This window comes from Rhinoraja longicauda, chromosome 17 (genome assembly GCF_053455715.1).
Source record: "Rhinoraja longicauda isolate Sanriku21f chromosome 17, sRhiLon1.1, whole genome shotgun sequence".
In the NCBI taxonomy this organism is placed as follows: Eukaryota; Metazoa; Chordata; class Chondrichthyes; order Rajiformes; family Arhynchobatidae; genus Rhinoraja; species Rhinoraja longicauda.
Window position 1 is genome coordinate 12,047,221 of NC_135969.1, and position 21,593 is coordinate 12,068,813.

General features: G+C 41.2%; 1 protein-coding gene across 3 annotated transcripts in view; it reads left to right on the forward strand.

The window, feature by feature from the left end:
- The window catches only part of mtmr14 (myotubularin related protein 14), a 95,391-nt gene that overhangs the window by 53,421 nt on the left and 20,377 nt on the right, over positions 1-21,593 (forward strand). For 2 of the 3 annotated variants that reach the window (XM_078414135.1, XM_078414134.1), the window contains exons 12-16: positions 1,358-1,434; positions 6,084-6,120; positions 9,129-9,199; positions 15,482-15,537; positions 21,253-21,388. In XM_078414135.1, coding sequence (XP_078270261.1) covers positions 1,358-1,434; positions 6,084-6,120; positions 9,129-9,199; positions 15,482-15,537; positions 21,253-21,388 — 377 coding nt within the window. The remainder of the gene's footprint in view (positions 1-1,357; positions 1,435-6,083; positions 6,121-9,128; positions 9,200-15,481; positions 15,538-21,252; positions 21,389-21,593) is intronic. The other variant, XM_078414133.1, reaches the window with a different exon arrangement.

A 21,593-nucleotide genomic window follows, 5' to 3' on the forward strand; every position in this document is an offset into this window, starting at 1 on the left:
TTAAATCTTTAAGATTTCGTCCCTATTTGCAGTAACTTCTACCTTTTTTTTCTGCTCAGTAACTTCCTGACTCAGTTACATTCTGGTCTAAACATAGTAAATGTAATCCATTGACTATTGGTTAGAGAATTGCAGCTGAGCACTATTGAGCAGCTGAGTACTCTATTGCAGTGTCAAGGTGCCAAATTGCTTCCATAATTTGATATTCTAAGTCAAATCGGAGCACTGATGGTGGTTAGATATGCTTAAAAGAAACTGACTCACAGCACTGATTGCAAAGAACACTGGAACCATAGAGACCATTACATGCTTTAAACCTTTGTTTTTTATTTGGATGCAAACGCTTGAACACATTGCTTATGCAGCGCAGCAGATTATTTACAAACCACTCTGGTCTGGAAGTAATAATATAAATATATGCAAATCTTCTGAACCATGAATGCCCATTATCTATAAAGTCAGATCCCTAATGTTTGATGGCTGAGTTATGCAGAAACTCTTCAGGGAAATAACTGAAAAAGATCACGGGTATATTTAAGATAATAGAAAGTGACAGTAAGATTTTTTCAAAAGATGGAAAGGCAAACTTACGGCTGATATTTAGAGCCATCGTCTGCACTTTCTTCGTTGTCACGCACAATCTGACTTGGAAATATGTTACAGCCTTTCACTAGCAATGTGTCAAAATCCAAGAATACGCTTTCTAACCGCACCATGCCAGTCCCTTCATTAAAAAGATTCACGTGTTAAAGCAGTACCCTTAACAGCATCTACCCGAAGGTGATTTTGAATAGGTTATAAATGTTGGTCTTTCTCACCCTGTAGGTAACCGGCTGATTAATTTTTGGATTTTTGTTATATCAGGGGAAGCCAACATTGGAATAGATTTTCAAATAAGAAAGCAACGGTAAAACTCTGAAATTATTTAATGAGCAACGGATTACCATGACCAGGCAGAGTTGAATTGGGAAGTGAGTCTAAGATAGGATGAGTAGACACAAAGTGCTGGGATAATTCAGTGGGTCAGGCAGCATTCTGGAGATTTCATGTTCTCCAGGATGCTGTCTGACCTGTTGAGCTACTCCAATACTTTGTGCCTCGGCCTTTGTAAGTCGGCATCTGCAGTTCCTTGTTTCGACTATAGGTTAAGTAGACATTGCAATGGTACCTGCGGCTTTAAACCGCACTAAACAAACACATGACCTGTTATATACTGCGCACACAACTGGGAAGACTTCCATTGTGCATGTTCGAAATAAACTTCTAGTTTGAAATGGAGCTTTTTGAAAGTCGCATTGCATAATAGTTTGAGCCACCTCATGAGGTTAAAATGTTTTTGCACCTTTTATCTGCACAGGACGGACTTGTTCACGTTTGTCTAGCGCCCGTGGAAATCCTTTATCTGACCATTGCTTATGATTGGTTCCTTTTTGGGTGAGTGCTTTTCATTTAACAGCAGAATTGTGTAGAGCACAATAGTTACATGATGGTATTATCAATGCTGTTAAAAAAAAAAAAGATTTTTATGAAGCTCACTGATAATCATTTTCTGGCTGCGTTTTGCAATTTTTGTTCCTACATTAGATTAGTTTGCTGTCACCGGGGCTGCAATGAAATTCCTTGCCCACGTGAAGTTCACAGAGTAAACAGTATATGTACTGTAATGATAAATATAGCAATAAATACAACGAGTGCAAAACAGAAGAATGGTGCAAGATTGTAGTGCCAAAGCCTATTCAAGTGCAATAATGGAATCATTGAATGAGGAAGAATTAGGAGCAATAATATGTCACCGCATCTCCAGGAATAGAGTGTGCAAGCGTGATTGATTCAAGAATCAAATGGAGGTGGGGAAGAAGCTGTTCTTAAGTCTTGATGTCCAAGCTTTCAAGCTCCCATACCACCTTCCAGAAAGTAGAAGATGGAAATGCCTCGAGGGACGGGTATATTTGACGGTACTTCCAACCTTCATGATGCAATTTACCATGAAGATGGACTTGAAGAAAGACATGCTGCGATTTACTGAGCTGTGTTCACCACTCTCTGCAGGTTCAGGTGATCTTGGGTAGAGCAGTTGCCACACCAGGTTAAATTGCATCCTGTCAGAACACATTCCATAGCCCACCTGTAGAAGTTGAAGACAATTCTCGTGGATATGCTGAATTTTCTGAGAAATCAAATACACTATGGTTCTTGATCACTGCAAGGGACCTGGTTAGGTTGATGTTGATATGATTGCTGAGGAACATGAAGCAGTCGCACATCTCTACAGCAGCTCCAAAGAAAAGGACAGAGTTGTGTTCACCCCTTCACATCCTTAAGTCAGCAACCAACTCCTGAGATGCTGCCTGACCTGCTGAGTTACTCCAGCATTTTGTGAATAAAAACTCGTTCATATTGGTGTCCTGGTCTATTGATCTCTTTCCAGTATTGTGCACCTTACTCTTCTGGCAATCAACCCCTCCTCACCTGGACATTGTGTCCATTACCTTTCACAGATGCTGCCTGACCTGCTGAATTCCTCTAGCAGTTGTCTTTTTTTGCTCAATCATTTCTCTTCAGTGTTTAATCAAAACTGAAATGTATTTACATCATGCATTGAAAGCCTCGCATTGCTAACCTAATGTTTTGTCTCTCAGTTTTTGATTCCTATTCATCTGGATGGCTTTCATTTCAAGTTTCTGAAATCAATCCTACTCCAGTTAATTACAGTAATACTCGAAAAGGGCTCTCGATACGTTCCTGGAAAATGGACTGCTCTACAGGGTCATTGCAACATAGCATAAATGGAGATACAATCCCCATTAGTTATTTTTAACCTGAGATAAATACAGTATATATTGTATTGTATATGAAGAGTATGGGTAATAAGAAACAGTATAATATAGTCATGTATCTTTACTACTTAATATGCAATGTAGAATATTGAAGTGTATAATGAATAACATAAATTAGAAGAATGACGAATATATAACAGCAACACGTCACAGCAGCTGTGAGAAGTAGGGCAGCAGAGATTACATCTGGGATGAGGCTCCGTGCTATTTTTAGTTTAGAGCTACAGCATGGAAACAGACCCTTCGGCCTACCGAGTTTGCACTGAGCAGCGATCCCCGCACACTAGCACTATCCTACACACTAGGGACAATTTACAATTTTTGCCGAAGCCAATTAACCTATAACCCTGTACGTCTTTGGAGTGAGGGAGGAAACTATAGCACCCGGGGGAAACCCATGCTGTCACGTACAAACTTCATAAAGACAGGATCCGTAGTCAGAATCGAACCCGGGTCTCTGGCGCTGTAAGACAGCAACTCTACCACTGTGCCACTCTGCCGTCCCTTCAGATATAGTTAGGCAGAGTGGAACCTGGGTCTCTGGCGCTGGGAGGCAGCAACTCTACTGCTGCGCCACCTTGCTGCCCTAAAATCTTCCTCAATATTATTTCTCAACTCCAACTTATTAAATGTCATTTACCCCTCTCCGGCATCAAATAACCAAGCTAATTATAGGGTTCTTATTCACAAAGTGCTGGAGTAACTCAGCAGGTCGGGCAGCAGGTATGCTGCCCGACCTGCTGAGTTACTCCAGCACTTTGTGAATAAATACCTTCGATTTGTACCAGCATCTGCAGTTATTTTCTTATACTAATTTATAGGGTTCACCAGATTGATTTCTGGATGGGATGGTCATTATCTGATGAAGAGAATTCACAAGATTGGCCGATATTTGCTTGCTGAGAGGAATAAGAAGTGATGTCGTTGAAACAGACCATAATTCGATGATACTTGACAGATAGATGCAGGGATGATATTCCTTCAGATTGGGGTCTCAAGAACTTGGGGTCACATTCTCATTATGAGGGAGTGGACATTCAGGACCGAAATGAGAAGTAATTTCTTCACCCACAGGAGAGTGAGTCCGTAGCATTCTCTACCCGAGAGAGCTGTGGAGGCACAGTCATGGTGTATATTCAAGGCTGGTGGAATGGTGACGCTACAAGCAGCTCTAATGATCTGGGCTTGACTGTGACCCGCCCATGTTTTCTGTGTGGAGTTTGTATATTCTCACTGCGTTTCTCCAGATATTCCCGTCCCGAGATGTGATGGAGGCTGGATTAATCACTTCCATTGTACAATACAATACAATACAATATATCTTTATTGTCATTGTACAGGGGTACAACGAGATTGGGAATGTGACTTCCATACGATGCAATAAATTAATGAGCTAATCAGTATAAATTTATACAACCCAGTGAAACAAAATTAGAAACAGTTTTAAAACAGTATAAAGTTCGGGTTTTTTTTTCACACAGAGAGTGGTGAGTCTGTGGAATTCTCTGCCACAGAAGGTAGTTGAGGCCAGTTCATTGGCTATATTTAAGAGGGAGTTAGATGTGGCTCTTGTGGCTAAAGAGATCAGGGGGTATGGAGAGAAGGCAGGTACGGGATACTGAGTTTGATGATCAGCCATGATCATATTGAATGGCGGTGCAGGCTCGAAGGGCCGAATGGCCTACTCCTGCACCTATTTTCTATGTTTCTATGTCTGTGCCGGTTCACTGTGCGATGTGACCATCCGGCTCAGCAGGACCGGTTCATAGCAGCTATGGCCCTGGGGATGAAGCTGTTCCTGAGTCTGGAGGTGCGGGCGTAGAAGGCCTTGTAGCATCTGCTGATGGTAGCATTTCGAACAGACTATTGCAGGGGTGTGAGGAGTCTTTGTGAATGCTGGTGACTTTTCTGAGGCATCGTGTGTTGTAGATGTCCTCCAAGGCTGGTGGCTGTGTTCCGATAGTCTTTTGAGCTCTGTGAACTACCCGCTGAAGAGCTCTCCTCTCTGCCTCCGTGCAGCTGAGATACCACACAGGGATGCCATGCATTAGGATGCTCTCTATGGTGCAGCGGTAGAAGGTCGTCAGCAGCTGTTGGGGCAGACCAGACGTTTTCAGTGTTCTCAGGTAGAACAATCGTTGCTGCGCCTTCTTGACCAGCGCAGCGGTGTTAGTGGACCATGTGAGATCCTCCGAAATGTGAGTGCCCAGAAACTTGAGCTATTGAGAGAATTGAGGCATGGACAAGTAAGTTTTAGGGAATTAACTGAGCAAATGGCATTGATGAGATTGCTTTGAGAGCTGGCATAGACACTAGGCCAACGGCTTTCTCTGGTATCATTAGAAAATCTTACTATGTGCAGAGATCAATAGATTTATGAATATTGTGGGAATCTAAGGATGTTCAGTCACTACAGAAAAATCGTGCTGAAAGGATTAGCTGTGATCTAACTGAATGGTGGAACAGATGCAAAGGGCCAAATAGTGTACTGCTTCTATTTTTGTCTAGTACTATAAAAGCTTTTCTGATCAATACAATCATGTTCTCTTTTTTAACCCTCCCCCCCCCCCCAATTTGTAGTGCTTGAGTCACGTGTTACAATAAACATCTTTTTCAAAAGTTAATTTTGTTTTTAACACTCCCTGAACTTTTGAGATTCTTTTCTGACTCGAGGAACAAATTGGTCTCATGTCAAAAGATGAGTGAAGTAGGAAATGGCTAAGTAGTATAAGAAAATAACTGCAGATGCTGGTACAAATCGATTTATTCACAAAATGCTGGAGTAACTCAACTCAGCAGGTCAGGCAGCATCTCGGGAGAGAAGGAATGGGTAAGGTTTCCTTTGGAAACAAAATGGATAATGATTGAAATAGGCTGTCTCGGATGGAGGTGAATTAATGCCAAATGAGATGGGTACGGAAGATGCATGATATCTCAAGAATTATACTCCAGAAAAAGCTATTTTCATATAAAAGGTTAGGGTGTGCCTATGGATGCGGAGGAAACAGATTTTAAATCTTCGAGAGACAAACGTATGAACTGGTTGGGACTTACAGCCAGGTTGGGGAAATAGAGATGGTTGGGGATAGAAGGATTTTAACTTTTAGATGGCAAAATTGGAATATTCATTTGAATCTGAAAATATAATGGTCTTAAGAAGGATAAGTTTTATGGCTCTTTAGAAATGACTGAATGAAATGAGATATAATGTTGCATGTTTATTTCTGTTTTTATTTATATTTGCAGACACATGTTATCTGACAGGCTCAGCAAAGGGGAGGAGGTGAGTTCAAAGTTGAAGGAATGTCTTTTGATAGTGATTACATTTGGCTTTATAAGGGCTATATTTTATTATAATCAGATTAGCTTGATACTCTGAATTATTATGCTATTTAATTTAAGACTCTTTCCGATTAAGGAAAAGCTGGCAGTTTGTTAATCCAATTTACTTTATGAAAGAATTGTGATGTGTCAAGCTTTGTAGAAATTTAGGTCAGTTAGAAAACAGGCCTTGTTTTTGAATGGCCCAGATCAACCTGTATTTGGCCTGCTGTTTGTGTTTTCTTCCTGCTCACATTAACCTTTTCTCTCTATAGTCACATTCATAAACTGTAGGTGTAGATTTAGGCTATTTGGCCCATCAAGTCTACTCCTACATTCAATCATGGCTGATCACTTTCCCTCTCAGCCTTATTCTCCTGCCTTCTCCCCATAACCCCGACACCCGTACTGATCAATTACCTGTCCCGTGGTATCTGAGCACACATTGTATAGTGAGCAGACCTTTGCCAAGGATGCTGAGACCCAAACCCCAGAACCATTTTGTCAGCCGTTGCTGTTAAAGACTTTGAGAATTATTTTTTAATGTTTCTGATCATCAGATGTTTAAAAACCGTTCGAAGAAATTTAAATTGTGGGCAAAAAGTAAAAATGGAATCAGTAAATTGTAATTGAAAAGAAACTCCTTAAAGTGACAGCAAATAATTCAGAACATAACAATAAAGCAAATTCAGTGAGCTACCTGCCTTACACAGAGTCAGTGATTTCCCCCTCCCCCACTCTTCCCCCAATCAAATAAATTGTTAGTGGTTCTCGTGCCAGGCAACTCTTCAGCTTACCGGTTGTCATTAGACTCTGCTCCAGCATCTGATCTCCACACCCTCTTGGACGATGTTTGTCCAGAAATGGGAGATGAGGTGAATGGTGGATAACCTAAAGTTCCCTACAGAACTGGAGATGCAAAAAACTGCAGATGCTGGTATCTTGCATAGAACACAATGTGCTAGAGTAACTTGGGGTCAGTCAGTATATGTAGGAAGGAACTGCAGATGCTGGTTTATACCGAAGATAGACACAAAGCATTGGAGTAAATCAGCGGATCAGGCAGCATCTCTGGAGGACATGGATTGGTGACGTTGCGGGTCGGGACCCTTCCTCAGACTGTGAAATAGGTTCCCACCCCGAAACGTCACTTATCCATGTCCGCCAGAGATGCTGCCTGACCTGCTGAGTTACTCCAGCACTCTGTGTTGTTCCATACAGAACGTTTAGCTAAAGGCTATCATGACCTGGCCCAATATTACTGCAGTTAATAGTGAGAAAAATCCCTTAAAGAAAATCCTTTAAAAGAAAAAAAATCAAGATTATGTAATTAGCGAGTGAATTCCATTGGGGGAAAAAAAAAAAATTAAGATAATCTAATCAGCATTTTTGATCTCCTATTGCTGGTGGAAGGGAAGAATATTTTATTTCACCAAGAATTCTACCCTGCAATAATAGTTTTGACCAGCGGATGGTGCTGTTGTTCCATCCTCTTGCAGTTCAACAATGCAAAACCGTAAGGAAACATCGCTGTGAAAATCTAGTCTTGTAAATAGAAATTATAGTGTCATGGAGTTACAGAGTCATACAGCATGGAAACAGGCATTTCAGCCCAACTTGCCCATGCCGATTAAGATGCCCCATCTCTGCCTGGTCCAACGCCTGCATTTGACCCATATCTCTCTAAACCTTTTCTATCCATGTACCTGTCCAAATGTCATTTAATTATATAAACGTTGATATAGTATCTGCCTCAACTACCTCCTCTGGTATATACTCACTATCTACTGTGTGGCCAAAAAGAAATGTTGCCCCTTGGGTTGCTATTAAATCTTTCCCCTCTCACCTTAAACCTGGATCTTAATTTTCATATTCTGGGTTAAAACAACTGTGCACTCACCCTATGGGTTTTCTCTCATGATTGTATACATCTCTATAATATCACCCGTCAGTCTCCTGCACCCCAAGGAATAAAATCCGGCTTGCCCAATCTTTCCCTAAAGCTCAAGCCTCCCTGGCCAATGTAATTAAAGCCTTCTTGACCACACAATCTACCCATAACTCAATTTTCAGGGAACTATGTAACTGCTAGATCCCTCTGCTGTACAACACTCCAATGGCCCCGTCATTCCCTGTAAAGGTCCTGTCATTCCTGACTTTCCAGAATGCAAAGCCTTGCACTTATCTGCATTAAGCTTCATTGACCATTCCTCAGCCCGCTTGCCCAGCTGATCAAGACCAATGCTGTAATTTTTGATATCATAAAATAAAATAAAATACTGGAAATATGGAGCAGGATTACTTGCCTATTAATGTTATATCAAACTTATTTTTGTATATGCTGGCAGATTTCCTCTTTTGTAACATTCACTTTTTAAAAACTTTAAACATTCAAGTAAAAATTGGTACGGTTTAGAAACATAGAAAATAGGTGCAGGAGTAGGCCATTCGGCCCTTCGAGCCTGCATCGCCATTCAATATGATCATGGCTGATTATCCAGCTCAGTAGCCTGTACCTGCCTTCTCTCCATACCCCCTGATCCCTTTAGCAAAAAGGGCCACATCTAACTCCCTCTTAAATATAGCCAATGAACTGGCCTCAACTACCTTCTGTTGCAGAGAATTCCACAGACTCACCACTCTCTGTGTGAAGAAATGTTTTCTCATCTCGGTCCTAAAAGACTTCCCCCTTATCCTTAAGCTGTGACCCCTGGTTCTGGACTCCCCCAACATCGGGAACAATCTTCCCGCATCTAGCCTCTCCAACCCCTTAAGAATTTTATATGTTTCTATAAGATCCTCCCTCAGTCTTCTAAATTCTGCTGTCTTCTAAGTCTTCTAAGTTTTGCTGTGATTCTAACGGGATCATTCTAGATTTGTATGTTCACTGCTGGAGTCATATTAATACAGAATCACTGGGAAATCATTTGAACTTTGAAGCCAAAAACAATTTCTATATTTTTCTCATAGATTTTTTTCTTTTGCTTCAATTTTTTGAAGCACATCACCTCAGAAGAGTTCTGTGCGGCAAAGAAGCTGAGGTAAGGCTCTCATCTTGCTGGGTCTTTGTTGACGGGCTGGTCTAGAGCAAGTGAACGCATGGACTGCAGTGACCCAAGGATCAAAGCTGTACTGTTTCCATTTATGCACCATAATTGGTTATTGGTCTGAAGTTTTGGGATGCAGACAGAGCAGTTGAACTGTTCTGCAATGTAAATTCTGGATTGATGACCCGAGATTAAACTCAGAAGATAAAATAGAACCATTTGGATCCACCTAATTCATATGCATATTGATGATACCAGAAACATGCAAAATAAAAATCATCATAATGTTTTCAGTAGTTAGCGGGTAGTAAAATTAGGGGGCTATCTTAAGAACATCAGAAATAGCAGCAGGATGAGGTCTTTTGTTTCTTCATGTCTGCTCTGTCATTCAGTAAGTGCACTCTTCAGCACCACAATCATGCATATTGCCTGAGTCCATATATATCTAGAATTCTATTGAATATGCATGGTGAATGAGTCCCCACAGCCCTCTTGGGTGGAGAATTCCAAAGGTTCCCTCTGCATGAAGACATTTCTTCCTATCTCTGTCCTAAATGGCCAATCCTTTATTTAGAGGCTTTGACAATGTCACGGGTGAGTTTGCAGCTGGGCCACATGTGTTGGAAGATGGCTGTCCTTTTGTTCTTAAATGGTCTTTTGCAAAAAGATCAACTTTCCCAACTGACTGTCACACTTTTGTGGTCTGTTAGTATTTGCACCGGGTTTAATATAGATCAATAGTTCCAGATCTGATTTGAACTAAGCAGATCTAGTAATTTAGCAAAGATTGTTCAGCTCTGGATCCAATGTCAGTAGGTTTGCTCTTTATTCTGCTATTTACAACCTCAAAACTCTGACAAACTTTTTCTTATTTCATAAATCAATATTGCCTCTGCTCTTTCTGTTACTATTTTCCAAGTACCCTGTTGGCACTTTCTTATGAATGGATTGCAGTATTTCCTTGCTAGTTATGTCAGCCTAGTAGAGTTGTAGTGTTTACCTGTAGAGTGTTTACGCCCTCCTTTTAAAACAGAGCATTTGCAACTTGCCAAATAGAGGGAACTGCACTAGAATCTGAGGATGCCTCCTGTGTATCTGCTATCTCCTTAGCCGCCACCTTCCAAATCCAAGGGTGCATGTCATTAGGTCCTGGACATTATTATTTATCATCCTTCATCCTCTTAATTTTGGCAATATTAATATTCTACCATTTCTAATTTCTACAATTGCACCAATCTTATAGTTCTCCACTCTTTGTGGTAGGTATACTGTGCTTTCCATGAACTCAAAAACAAAATATTTGTTTAATTTCGTTATTTCCTTTTTCAATATAATTTCTCCTTGCCATCTGAGAGAAACTCCACTAATATTTCCAGTTTTTATTTTGGTCATTGAGAGAAGAACTTGCTATATATTTAATATTTTTCTCCGCTTTACTCTCATTTGATGTTCCCCTTTCCTTATCATTGGCATTACTTTGCTATAAGCTGAAGTTTTCTCAATCCTTATGCTGCCTGCTTTTTTTGGCAGCATGACAGCTGACTTCAAACCCCACTTTTTAATCCTGCCTTCACGAGCTCCTTGCTGCTTCGCTGCTTGCCTTTCAATATTTTATGGCTGCATTTTTGGTTTTCCCTCGTGACTTTTACTACTTGGTATCTTTTTCCTTTCTTTCGCATGTTAGTCAGCTAAAAAGTGCAAGTTGGTGTTTCATAATAGGTTCCTCTGTGTTATTCACATGAACAGACCATTTCAAATCAAGCAGGAGGCAATGCCTGAAAATCAACGTGTCTCAGTACGGATATTTGTTGTCAGTTGGCCAAGTGCAGAGCTAATATTAGAAGTAACTGCATAAAATTATAAGGGTTTAGAAGAAAGGAGAGCAGCATCAGGAAAGATATTGGGATTTAACCTCCACTTTCACCAAAACGTTGATCAAAATTAAATCAAGATTACAAGAGCAAGAATGTTTATCACATGCAGAGGATATGAACCTGAGCAATTAAATTCTTACTCACTGCAGCTCTGCAGGCACAAGAAAGAATTTCACTGTAGAAACAAGGAATTGCAGATGCTGGTTTATACCAAAGATAGACGCAAAGCGCTGAAGTAACTCAATGGTCAGGCAGCGTCTACGGAGAAAAAGGATGGGTGACGTTTCAGGTTGGGACCCTTTCAGTCTGAAGGAGGGCCCCGACCCAAAACTGGTCTGGGCAATTAAATTCCACACGTATATGTAATGATATCCAACTCGGACTGACCATTATGTCTGTCAATTACTCCTCTGCCACTAATCTGTCTCAACGACTGACTAACATGCACCATCTCTGGAGAAAAAGGATGGGTTTCAGTCTGAAGACCCAAAAAGTCTCCCATCCTTTTGCTCAAGGGATGCTGCCTGACCTGCTAAGTTACTCCAGTTCTTTTGTCTATATGTCTATCATAAGAATTTCATTATTCAGGCTCATACTGTTTACTGAAATCTGTTCAGTACAATAACTGCAAATGGGTGATGAATCCCAACATCTCTTTTCTGATACAGCTCTTCCTTCTCTTCCAAATTCTTTTTATTGTATACATTTACTTTTAATATTGGCTTGGGTGTCCATTTTGAGCCACTGGCCTCTAGAATTCATCACAAAATTCTAATATCAGAGGTTTTGTCTAAAAGATGACACAGGCTAGACAGTGTAGCCACTTACAACTTTAAGTGGGGAAATGTGTCTTTTTTAAGTTGGAGTTCTTTTCTCTTTCCTGCAGTTTCTCTGACCTGCTTAATGTTTGCCATTCTCTAGATTGTAGCTATCACAAAGCACCTGAAGTTTTCTTTCACAATTTGGCAATGGTTTTCACCACCTCTTTAGACTTTAGAGACACAGTGCGGAAACAGACCCTTCCACCCACCGAGTCCACACCGACCAGAGATCACCCCGTACATTAGCACTATACTACACCACTTGGGACAATTTACAATTTTTCCAAAGCCAATTAACCTGCACGTCTTTGGAATGTGGGAGGAAACCGGAGCACCTGGGAAAAAAACCCACGCGGTCACAGGGAGAACTTAGAAACTCCATACTTGAACCCGGGTCTCTGATGCTGTAACTCTACCGCTGCGCCAGTGTGCTACCCTCCTTCAATCTAGACCATTATAATTCTACAGATGCATTGCCATAGCCATAGCTTGTGTGATCGCCTATAATCTTGTTTCTGGTATTATTCTTGTACTGACGTTAGAGAGGCAACTGAGAATTACTCTGCAAGGAAAGAACCATCTTCGGTTCTTCCTTACTGTCCAGTTTGTCGCACTTCAATTTTTAAGGAATCAGACGAGTAGGAGAATGACGATCAGTTGTGAGTCAGTTTTCACCAGCATAGCTCTGCTTGCAGTGAATGGCTCTGCTGCATAGTTTGTTACTATTCTGTAGTTTGGATGTCAGAGCACTGCTGTCCACAGAATATTAATACACAGTAATTCTCAGCTCACTGAGGTTAGCTTGAATTCAATTTCTCCACAAACCTGTATCCACTTATCACTTACCAGTCTTTGTTCTGCCCCCACCTCTCCCCCAACTTTCTTTCCCCCCCCTCAACTATAATCAGTCATAAGTGTCCCAACCCAAAACGTCACTGATCCATGTTCTCTAGAGATGCTGCCCCACCTGCTGAGTTACTTCAGCATTTGCTTTTTTTAAATCTGTATTTTGTTGTGTCTACATTGTTATCCAGTTATTCCAGGGATGAGTGTGGGGTCAGGTGTCTGGTGTCTGGTGGGTTATGTTAAGGCGGTAGTGAATTGCAGTGAATTAAGTATCTGGGGCACTGGAATTTGTGCAAAATGACCAGTCTCTCAAAACATTTCATGACAGTGGAGCGACTGGGCATAATCATTAAGGTATGCTACCTAGCTTTGATTAGGCCCCAGGATGATGGTAGTAACTTAAAGCAGCAGGGAACCACAGAGTGGTGTAGGGAGAGGTTAAAGTTGCCTACAAATACCCCTGACATCCGGTTTCCGAGGATACTGCCGGGGACTCAATCCAAGCCAGTCCCACAGGTTTACTCTTAGGAAGGTCAATCTGATATCTGCGACGGTGGCCATGGGTACAGATGCACCCAAGGGTATTGAGGTGGGTGACAGTTAAAAGTATATTAGTGGACCTGGACCGGACAAAGGTGAAGAACACGAATGAACAGATGGGTCTTTAGAACATTCCAGTATTTTTATGTTTTGTACTTAGAATAAATATGTTTTTTTTAAAAATCCTAATCATTTCATTATTTGAATTTCCCAGCTGCCATTTTAGGATCCAGATTTGGATCTCAGATTAATAGTCCCGACCTCTAGTCCCGACTGCTGCTTGTCCAGTAATTTAAATGTTGGTTATACGGGCTATATTTTATTGTAATCATTCTTAATCTCTAAGAGTTTACCTTTTGACTATTTCATTTCTAATACGTCAAGTCTTTTCTCATGAATGCAATCCTTTAATGCTGTTAACTTTTAATATGCGGTGCAAGATTATGGCCATTGCTTTTACATTAATCCAAGAATGGTAACTAAAACTCTGCTTAGAGATCCATATGGAGCCTCACTAACACGCACAGATTCAATATTATACCCTTGCCTTTCCAGTTTGTGCCTCCTGTTATGAAAGCAAAGATGATGCCATGGTTGAGGTGTTATTTATTGTGCTGACGTCTTTAATGAATCTGTTCTGTTTCGTTTCTTTTCTCTTCAAATGTCATTTTGCATTTTTCTTCTCTCTCTTCAGACTTCAGCAAATTACGCAGTGCACTATTATCAGCACATTTTATTATTCAATTATGAAGTCCAGATTGTTCCTGTAAATAGTAAATCTAAGAATGACACTAACATTAATTCTTGTCATGTGGACATAAGTAATAGAAGCAGGAGAACATTTGGCAGCTTGTGTCCACCCTATCATTTATTACAATGGTGGCTGTTCATTTAACTCAACACCACAATTCACCACAAGCCTATGATCCTTGGATTTCCTTCATATCTAAAAATTGATTGATCTGTGTGGAATATGCTCGGTGCATGAGGTTCCACCACAGCCTCAGGTAGCAAATGTCGAATGTCATCACTCTCGGAGTGAAACAATCTTTTCTCTAGTTATACCCGTGAAAATCATCAATATTGCTTATATCCTATTATGCACCTTGTCTTCTGTACATTTCAATGACATGATCTCTCATTCTTCAAAACTTGAAAGTTCACAGGGCAGTTTATTTGATTTCTCCAAACACGACAAACCTGCCATAGATCAGCACAAAATGCTGGAGTAACTCAGCGGGTCAGGCAGCATTGCTGGAGAAAAAGGATGGGTGATGTTTCGGGTCAGAACCCTTCAGTCCGAAGAAGGACTCCGACCTGAAATATCACCCACCCTTTTTCTCCAGAGATGCTGAGTTACTCTAGCACTTTGTGCCTATCTCTGGTATAAACCAGCATCTGCATTTCATACCTACAAACCTGCCACGTCAAGAATCAATCTGGTGAACTGTTAATCCATTTCCTCTATTACAAATTTATCCTTCCTCAGTTGGAGGGACAGATGCATAAACAATTTTCTAGATGTGGTTTTAGCAGGGTTTATGTAACAGGAGTAAGATATCAGCATAAGAGACTGAAGATGCTGGGATATGGCAAACCCAACCTGTGGGAGGAACACATGGGGTCAAGCAGCATCTGAATGATCCTGGTGCAAGGTCTGGGTACACAACGTCGACAATTCATTTTCCTTTGCAAATGCTGCTCATATGTTCCTCCAGCAGTTTGTTTTTTCTGCTGGACTACAATGTTTCATACTCAAATTCCCTTACAATAAATATCAATATACCATTTGTTGTCTTAATTGCGTGCTACGCTTAATTAACTTTCAGTGGCCCCTGCGTAGCTTCAAATACAAGGTGGCCCCTTTCAATCTCAGCTATTTAGAAAACACACTGCCTTTCTATTTTCTCTACCAAAGTGAGTAACTTCACATATTTCCAAGTTGTTTTCCATTGTCACTTTTCTTCGCTTCAGTGTGGTCTTTCATTTGTCCCAACTATTCGTTTTCTGCTCTCCCGTAGGTTTCCTGGGAACCAATTGGTTTCCTTCAACATTTCATGGGCTAGTTTTTTTTTGCTAAAATTTTGTCGGTACAGACCTCGAACAGATCCACACCTGCACTTTCACACATCATTTGCCAAGAAAAAAGAAATTTCCAGTTCGCCCTAAGTGCACTTATTTGTTTTCCTTTGTAGAAGGAAGAACATGCACAAAGAAGCTGAGTTACCTGTGGATGATCTCTGTGTATTAGGTAAGCACATTTACTCCATATCACCTTAGTTACAAGACAAAACAGTATACAATAAATATTAACTTTAATTGTTACTCTGATTGCAACCTTGGCTTCAGGTATTGTCAGAAACTGTAATAACTGCGTAGCTCCAAATTCTTTAAGTGTGAATACTTGCAGGTCTCAGGACAGTTGTAATGCCACAGGGAATGTTATAAGATAATTTACTACATGTTTGAAGTCACGGTGGGCGACTTAAAAGGTCAGCAGATAAATAAATGAGGCCAAAATCTGACGCGCAATTCAATGGAGGATCATAGCTCTCCGTTTAAGCCTTGTGGTTTGCAAAGCACCTGCTTACCCTGTTAAGAGGATAACCCAAAGTGCTGGATGAACTCAGCAAGTCAGACAGCATCCATAGAGGGGATGGACAGGTGACATTTTGGGACGGGACCTTTCTTCAAACACTTTGGGATCTGAAGAAAGGTCCCGATCCAAAATGTCGCTTGTCTTTATCCCTCCACAGATGCTGTCTGATCATATCATATCATATCATATATCTACAGCCGGAAACAGGCCTTTTCGGCCCTCCAAGTCCGTGCCGCCCAGTGATCCCCGTACATTAACACTATCCTACACCCACTAGGGACAATTTTTACATTTACCCAGCCAATTAACCTACATACCTGTACGTCTTTGGAGTGTGGGAGGAAACCGAAGATCTCGGAGAAAACCCACGCAGGTCACGGGGAGAACGTACAAACTCCTTACAGTGCAGCACCCGTAGTCAGGATCGAACCTGTGTCTCCGGCGCTGCATTCGCTGTAAAGCAGCAACTCTACCCCAGCACTTTGTGTTTTGCTCAAGATTCCAGCATCTACAGTTCCTTTTCTCCATTAAGAGGATATGCTAATGGAATTGAAATGTGACATGGATTTTGAATGCAAAATATGTTTGATATGTTCCCGTTGCACTACGGTGTAGCAGTCTCTATTAGGTTTACCAGGTTAATTCCCGGGATGGCGGGACTGACATATGAAAGAATGGGTCGACTGGGCTTGTATTCACTGGAATTTAGAAGGATGAGAAGGGATCTTATAGAAACATATAAAATTCTTCAAGGATTGGACAGGCTAGATGCAGGAAAAATGTTCCCGATGTTCGGGGAGTCCAGAACCAGGGGTCACAGTTTAAGAATAAGGGGTAGGCCATTTAGAACTGAGATGAGGAAGAACTTCTTCACCCAAAGAGTTGTGAATCTGTGCGATTCTCTGCCACAGAAGGCAGTGGAGGCCAATTCTCTGGATGTATTCAAGAGAGAGTTAGATTTAGCTCTTGGGGCTAAAGGAATCAAGGGATATGGGGAAAAAGCAGGAATGGGGTACTGATTTTGGATGATCAGCCATGATCATATTGGTGCTGGCTCGAAGGGCTGTATGGCCTATTCCTGCACATATTTTCTACGTTTCTATTCTCTTTGACAATACTGCCTCTTTGGTAATCAGTATATGGTTTAAGACATCGCAACTCGTATAATAATAATAATAATACATTTTATTTATATAGCGCTTTTCATATACTCAAAGACGCTTTGCAGAGATTTTGAGAACATAGGGAAATTAATAAATAGATAAATAAGTAAATAAATAAATGAACAGAGAAAGGAGACAGTAGGTGAGGTGACCTTCAGTGGTTGAAGGCAGTACTGAACAGGTGAGACTTCAGCGATGTTTTGAATGTGGTGAGTGTGGGGGAGTCTCTAACGGTTTGGGGTAGTGAGTTCTATAGGGTGGGAGCAGCGATGGAGAAAGCCCTGTCCTCCCAGGATCTGAGTTTAGTCCGGATGTGGGGGGATAGGAGATTGGCAGCGGCAGAGCGGAGGGTGCAGGTGGGAGTGTGCCTGTGGAGGAGGTCGGTCAGGTAGGATGGGGCCAGGTTATGGAGGGCTTTGTAGGTTATGAGGAGGATTTTGTACTGGATTCTCTGGGGGATGGGGAGCCAGTGGAGTTTATAAAGGACGGGGGTGATATGGTCACGGATCGAGGTGTGTGTGAGTAGACGGGCAGCGGAGTTTTGAATGTATTGAAGTTTATTGATGATTTTTGAGGGTGCGCCATAGAGGAGGCTGTTGCAGTAGTCCAGACGGGAGGTGATGAAGGCGTGGATGAGGGTTTCTGCAGTTGTGGAGGAGAGGGATGGACGGAGACGGGCAATGTTTTTGAGGTGGAAGAAGGCTGTCTTTGTGATGTGTTTGATGTGTTTGTCGAAGGAGAGGGTTTGATCAAGGATGATTCCAAGATTCCGGATGTGAGGTGAGGTGGATACTGGGAGACCATCAATGTTGAGGATGAAGTTTTGGGTGGATTTGGTGAGCATTTTTGGACCAATGATGATGATTTCAGATTTGTTGCAATTGAGTTTGAGGAAGTTTGATTGAAGCCAAGATTTTATTTCAGTAATGCAGTTTGTCAGTGTAGAGTGTGTGGTGGAGGAGATTGACTTGGTGGAGATGAGGAGCTGGATATCATCGGCGAAGCAGTGGAAGTTGAGACCATGACGGCGGATTAATTGACCAAGGGGGAACAGGTAGAGGATGAAGAGGAGGGGGCCAAGGACTGAGCCTTGGGGGACACCTTGGGGGAGGGGAGCGGTGGGGGATTTACAGTTGTTAATGGAGATGAACTGGTGTCTGTCAGAGAGGTAAGATTTAAACCAGGATAGGGCTGTGCCGGTGATGTTAAGGGAGGTTTCAAGTCGGGTGAGGAGAATGGAGTGATTTATGGTGTCAAAGGCGGCGCTGAGGTCAAGTAGGATGAGGATGTTGAGGTTGCCAGCGTCGGAGGAGAGGAGAATGTCGTTTGTGATTTTGAGGAGCGCAGTTTCAGTACAGTGGTTTGAGCGGAATCCAGATTGGAAAGTTTCATACAGGTTATTGGTAGAGAGGTGGTATTTTAGTTGGGAAGCTACAGCACGTTCCAAAACTTTGGACAGAAAGGGTAGGTTGGAGATTGGTCTGAAGTTGTTTGGGGTGTCAGGGTTTAGACCAGGTTTTTTCAGAATGGGGGTGACAGCAGCGATTTTGAGGGATGGCGGGACGATGCCAGTGGACAGGGAGGAGTTTATTGTTGCAGTGATAAGTGGAGAGAGAGAAGTATGCCACTTCCTTAGCTTTCTGATCGTCTCCACAGTACAAATTTAGTTTTAAAGGAACGTACTCTCTCCCGAGCCCCCCCTTCTATCCTTGATATATCTATAAAATCTCTTGGGTGTTCACATCACCGCGCCTGCCACATCCATCTCATTCCCTCTTTTTGCAATCTTGATTTCTCTCAGGTGTAATCCCACACTTGCACTCATTGAGGGATTCATTTGATCCCAACTACCTAAACCTGACACATATCTCCTTTTATCTGACCAGAGCTTCGGCATCTCTTTTCAGAGTTCCCTAATCATGTCAATCTTGCTCTTTACTCTAACAGGAGCATGCTATCCCTGAATTTTTGTTAACAAACTTTCAAAATCCTCCCACTTGGCAGACATCCCTTTATTTGCAAACTGTCCTAGCCAGTCAACCCCTGCAAACTTTACCTGTGGCAGGGTGGTAGAGAAATTCTGGTGGATTTGGATTTGGTTGTGACCTTCAACAGGAAATTGAATAATTATTTGAAGTTAGACATATGGATATAGAGGAGCGGCACAGTGGCGCAGCGGTAGGATTGCTGCCGTGCAGTGCAAGATACCCGGGTTCGATCCTGACTAAGGGTGCTGTTTATACGAAGTTTGTACTTTGTCCCTGTGACCTTGTGGGTTTTCTCTGGATGCCCTGGTTTCTTCCCAAATCCGGGCCTGTTTCTGTGCTGTATTTCCAAACTAAACTAAACTAAATTTGCTATAACGATTATGGCCAAAGTCAGAGAGGGACGAGTCAATTCACCATCAGGTGATGGGCCTAAAATGCCCTAAAGAAATGTTAATATTTACATCACACAGTGAATCCATTTCACTGATTTATAAATTAGAGGGTTTCCAGAATTTTGCAGAGGTGCTGTATTTTAAAAATCCAATGAGATAGTAATTCAAGAAAACATAAATTCTGGTGGCTCTGAGGATACGTAATTACTATCTGTAAAACTGACTCAGAATTGCTTTTCTTTTATCACTGCAGCAATCAGAGTTTTTGAAAATGGCAATAACTTGTGATGCATTACGTAACTCGCATGACTTATATTTACTCTTTTCAAAAATTTCAATGCACAGTGGTGCTATTAACAAATATATTGGATTTCATAATGTATATGTTGAAACTTCAATTATTCAATAGTGTCGTGAGACAAATATAGCTCATTTTGTACTCTCAGAATCCATTTGCTGCGTCGAAAAGGGTTTTGTGATTTGCTGGTGTAATGAAGAGGCATCAGAAAAGATTAACATTAGCACTCGAAGCAGGGAACCATATTCAGCTCTGGGCTTTGTGACCTGATCCCATTTCCTTATTGGATTATTCTGCGCAGACATTTGGTGAAATAAAAATTGAAATAGAAATGCTGAAATAGGAAGTAAATGCAGGAATATCTTTGCAGATTCACCTACTTCTTTAATTGTGATCCGGTAGACAATAAAATTCTTTGTCGCCAACCTTTGTGAATAAAATGTTCCCTGAATAAGGCAACATAGAATTAAATGGAGTGTGGGACTGTTTAACGAATGTTTTGAGGCCTCTTTTTTACAATAAAAGCTAATAGCATTGTTTTTAGGTTTTTTTCCTCCTAAGGGAACCAAGTTTGAATATGTTTAAGACAAATAAAATGTTCTTCTTGCTGGAAGAGTGAAAATGTTCAATTGCTTTTTCTCTGCTTCGAGAACTTGGCTTTGAATATGAACCTGATTAGAAAGATCTTATTTCATTCGAGTCTTGATGTGCTCGATAATCGTGCATTCATTAGTACTGTTATATAAAGACGTAACCATTAGAAACATTGCCAACATGGCTCTTGGAACTGCAAAACAACATAGCAATACTCATGAGATCTTACCCACCCCAGTCATTCCTCCTACTCCCCATTCCTCCTCCTCCTCAGGCGGAAGGTACAAAAGCTTGAAAGCGCACACCACTAGTCTCAGTAACAGCATCTTCCCTTCTGTAATCAGGCTTCTTAGCAGTCCTTCCATAAGCTAGGGTACTGTCAGATTCTCCAACCTACCTCATTACGGATTTTGGCGTTGGTCTCTGGAGCTGTTGTGCTACAATGCTGAGAACTATATTCCGCACTTTGTATCTTTCCCTTCACTCTATCTGTTGTACTTGAGTTTGATTTGTTTGCTTTTATGTATAGCATTTTCTGATTTGATTGAACAACATGCAAAACAAAGCTTTTCTCTGTACATGTGACAATAATAATAAACCTAAACTTAATGTATAGTTCCGTTAGAAAATTTGCTTCTCAAACATAGGGAACCATTCAATCATTATCCAATGATCTTTGCCAATGGATGTCTCCAAATTGAAATGGTGAAATTTCATTTAAGCCAACCTCCCAAAGATATAATTTTTTAAAAATCTCTATTTAGTATGCAGGCGTAAGAATTGTGATGTTTGATTGATTTAAGAATTTGTCTACGTGGAAAGTATATGTAATCAAAACAAAATGCTCTGGTTGTCTTAATCAGACATTGGGCTTGCGCAATTATGGTAGATGCTTTAAGATATATCCTGCGCTTAATGTGGCCTTGTGTTAGCACATACAGACCGAGGAAGTACCACCAGTCTGAGCAGTGATTTCTCTGTCATCATGGAGGAGTCTCCCACTACTGCAGGAAGCTTCAACTATGAGACGGTAGAAATGGCAACGGGCCCACCGACGCAGGTTGCTTGGTAAGTTGTGCTTTCTTAGATCTATATGCTTTGTGTTCTGTTGCATGTCTTTGGTCCCTTCCTAGAAATGGTTTGAGGAATGTCAGAGAGATTGATTGTATCTGGGTGGCACAGTACATTGTTGTCTGGCATTCATGGTTTTTAAAATCTGTTTCTAAGTCCATTCTTTGAAGAGTTTTTCATTAAAATGATTTCTGCTCCTGCT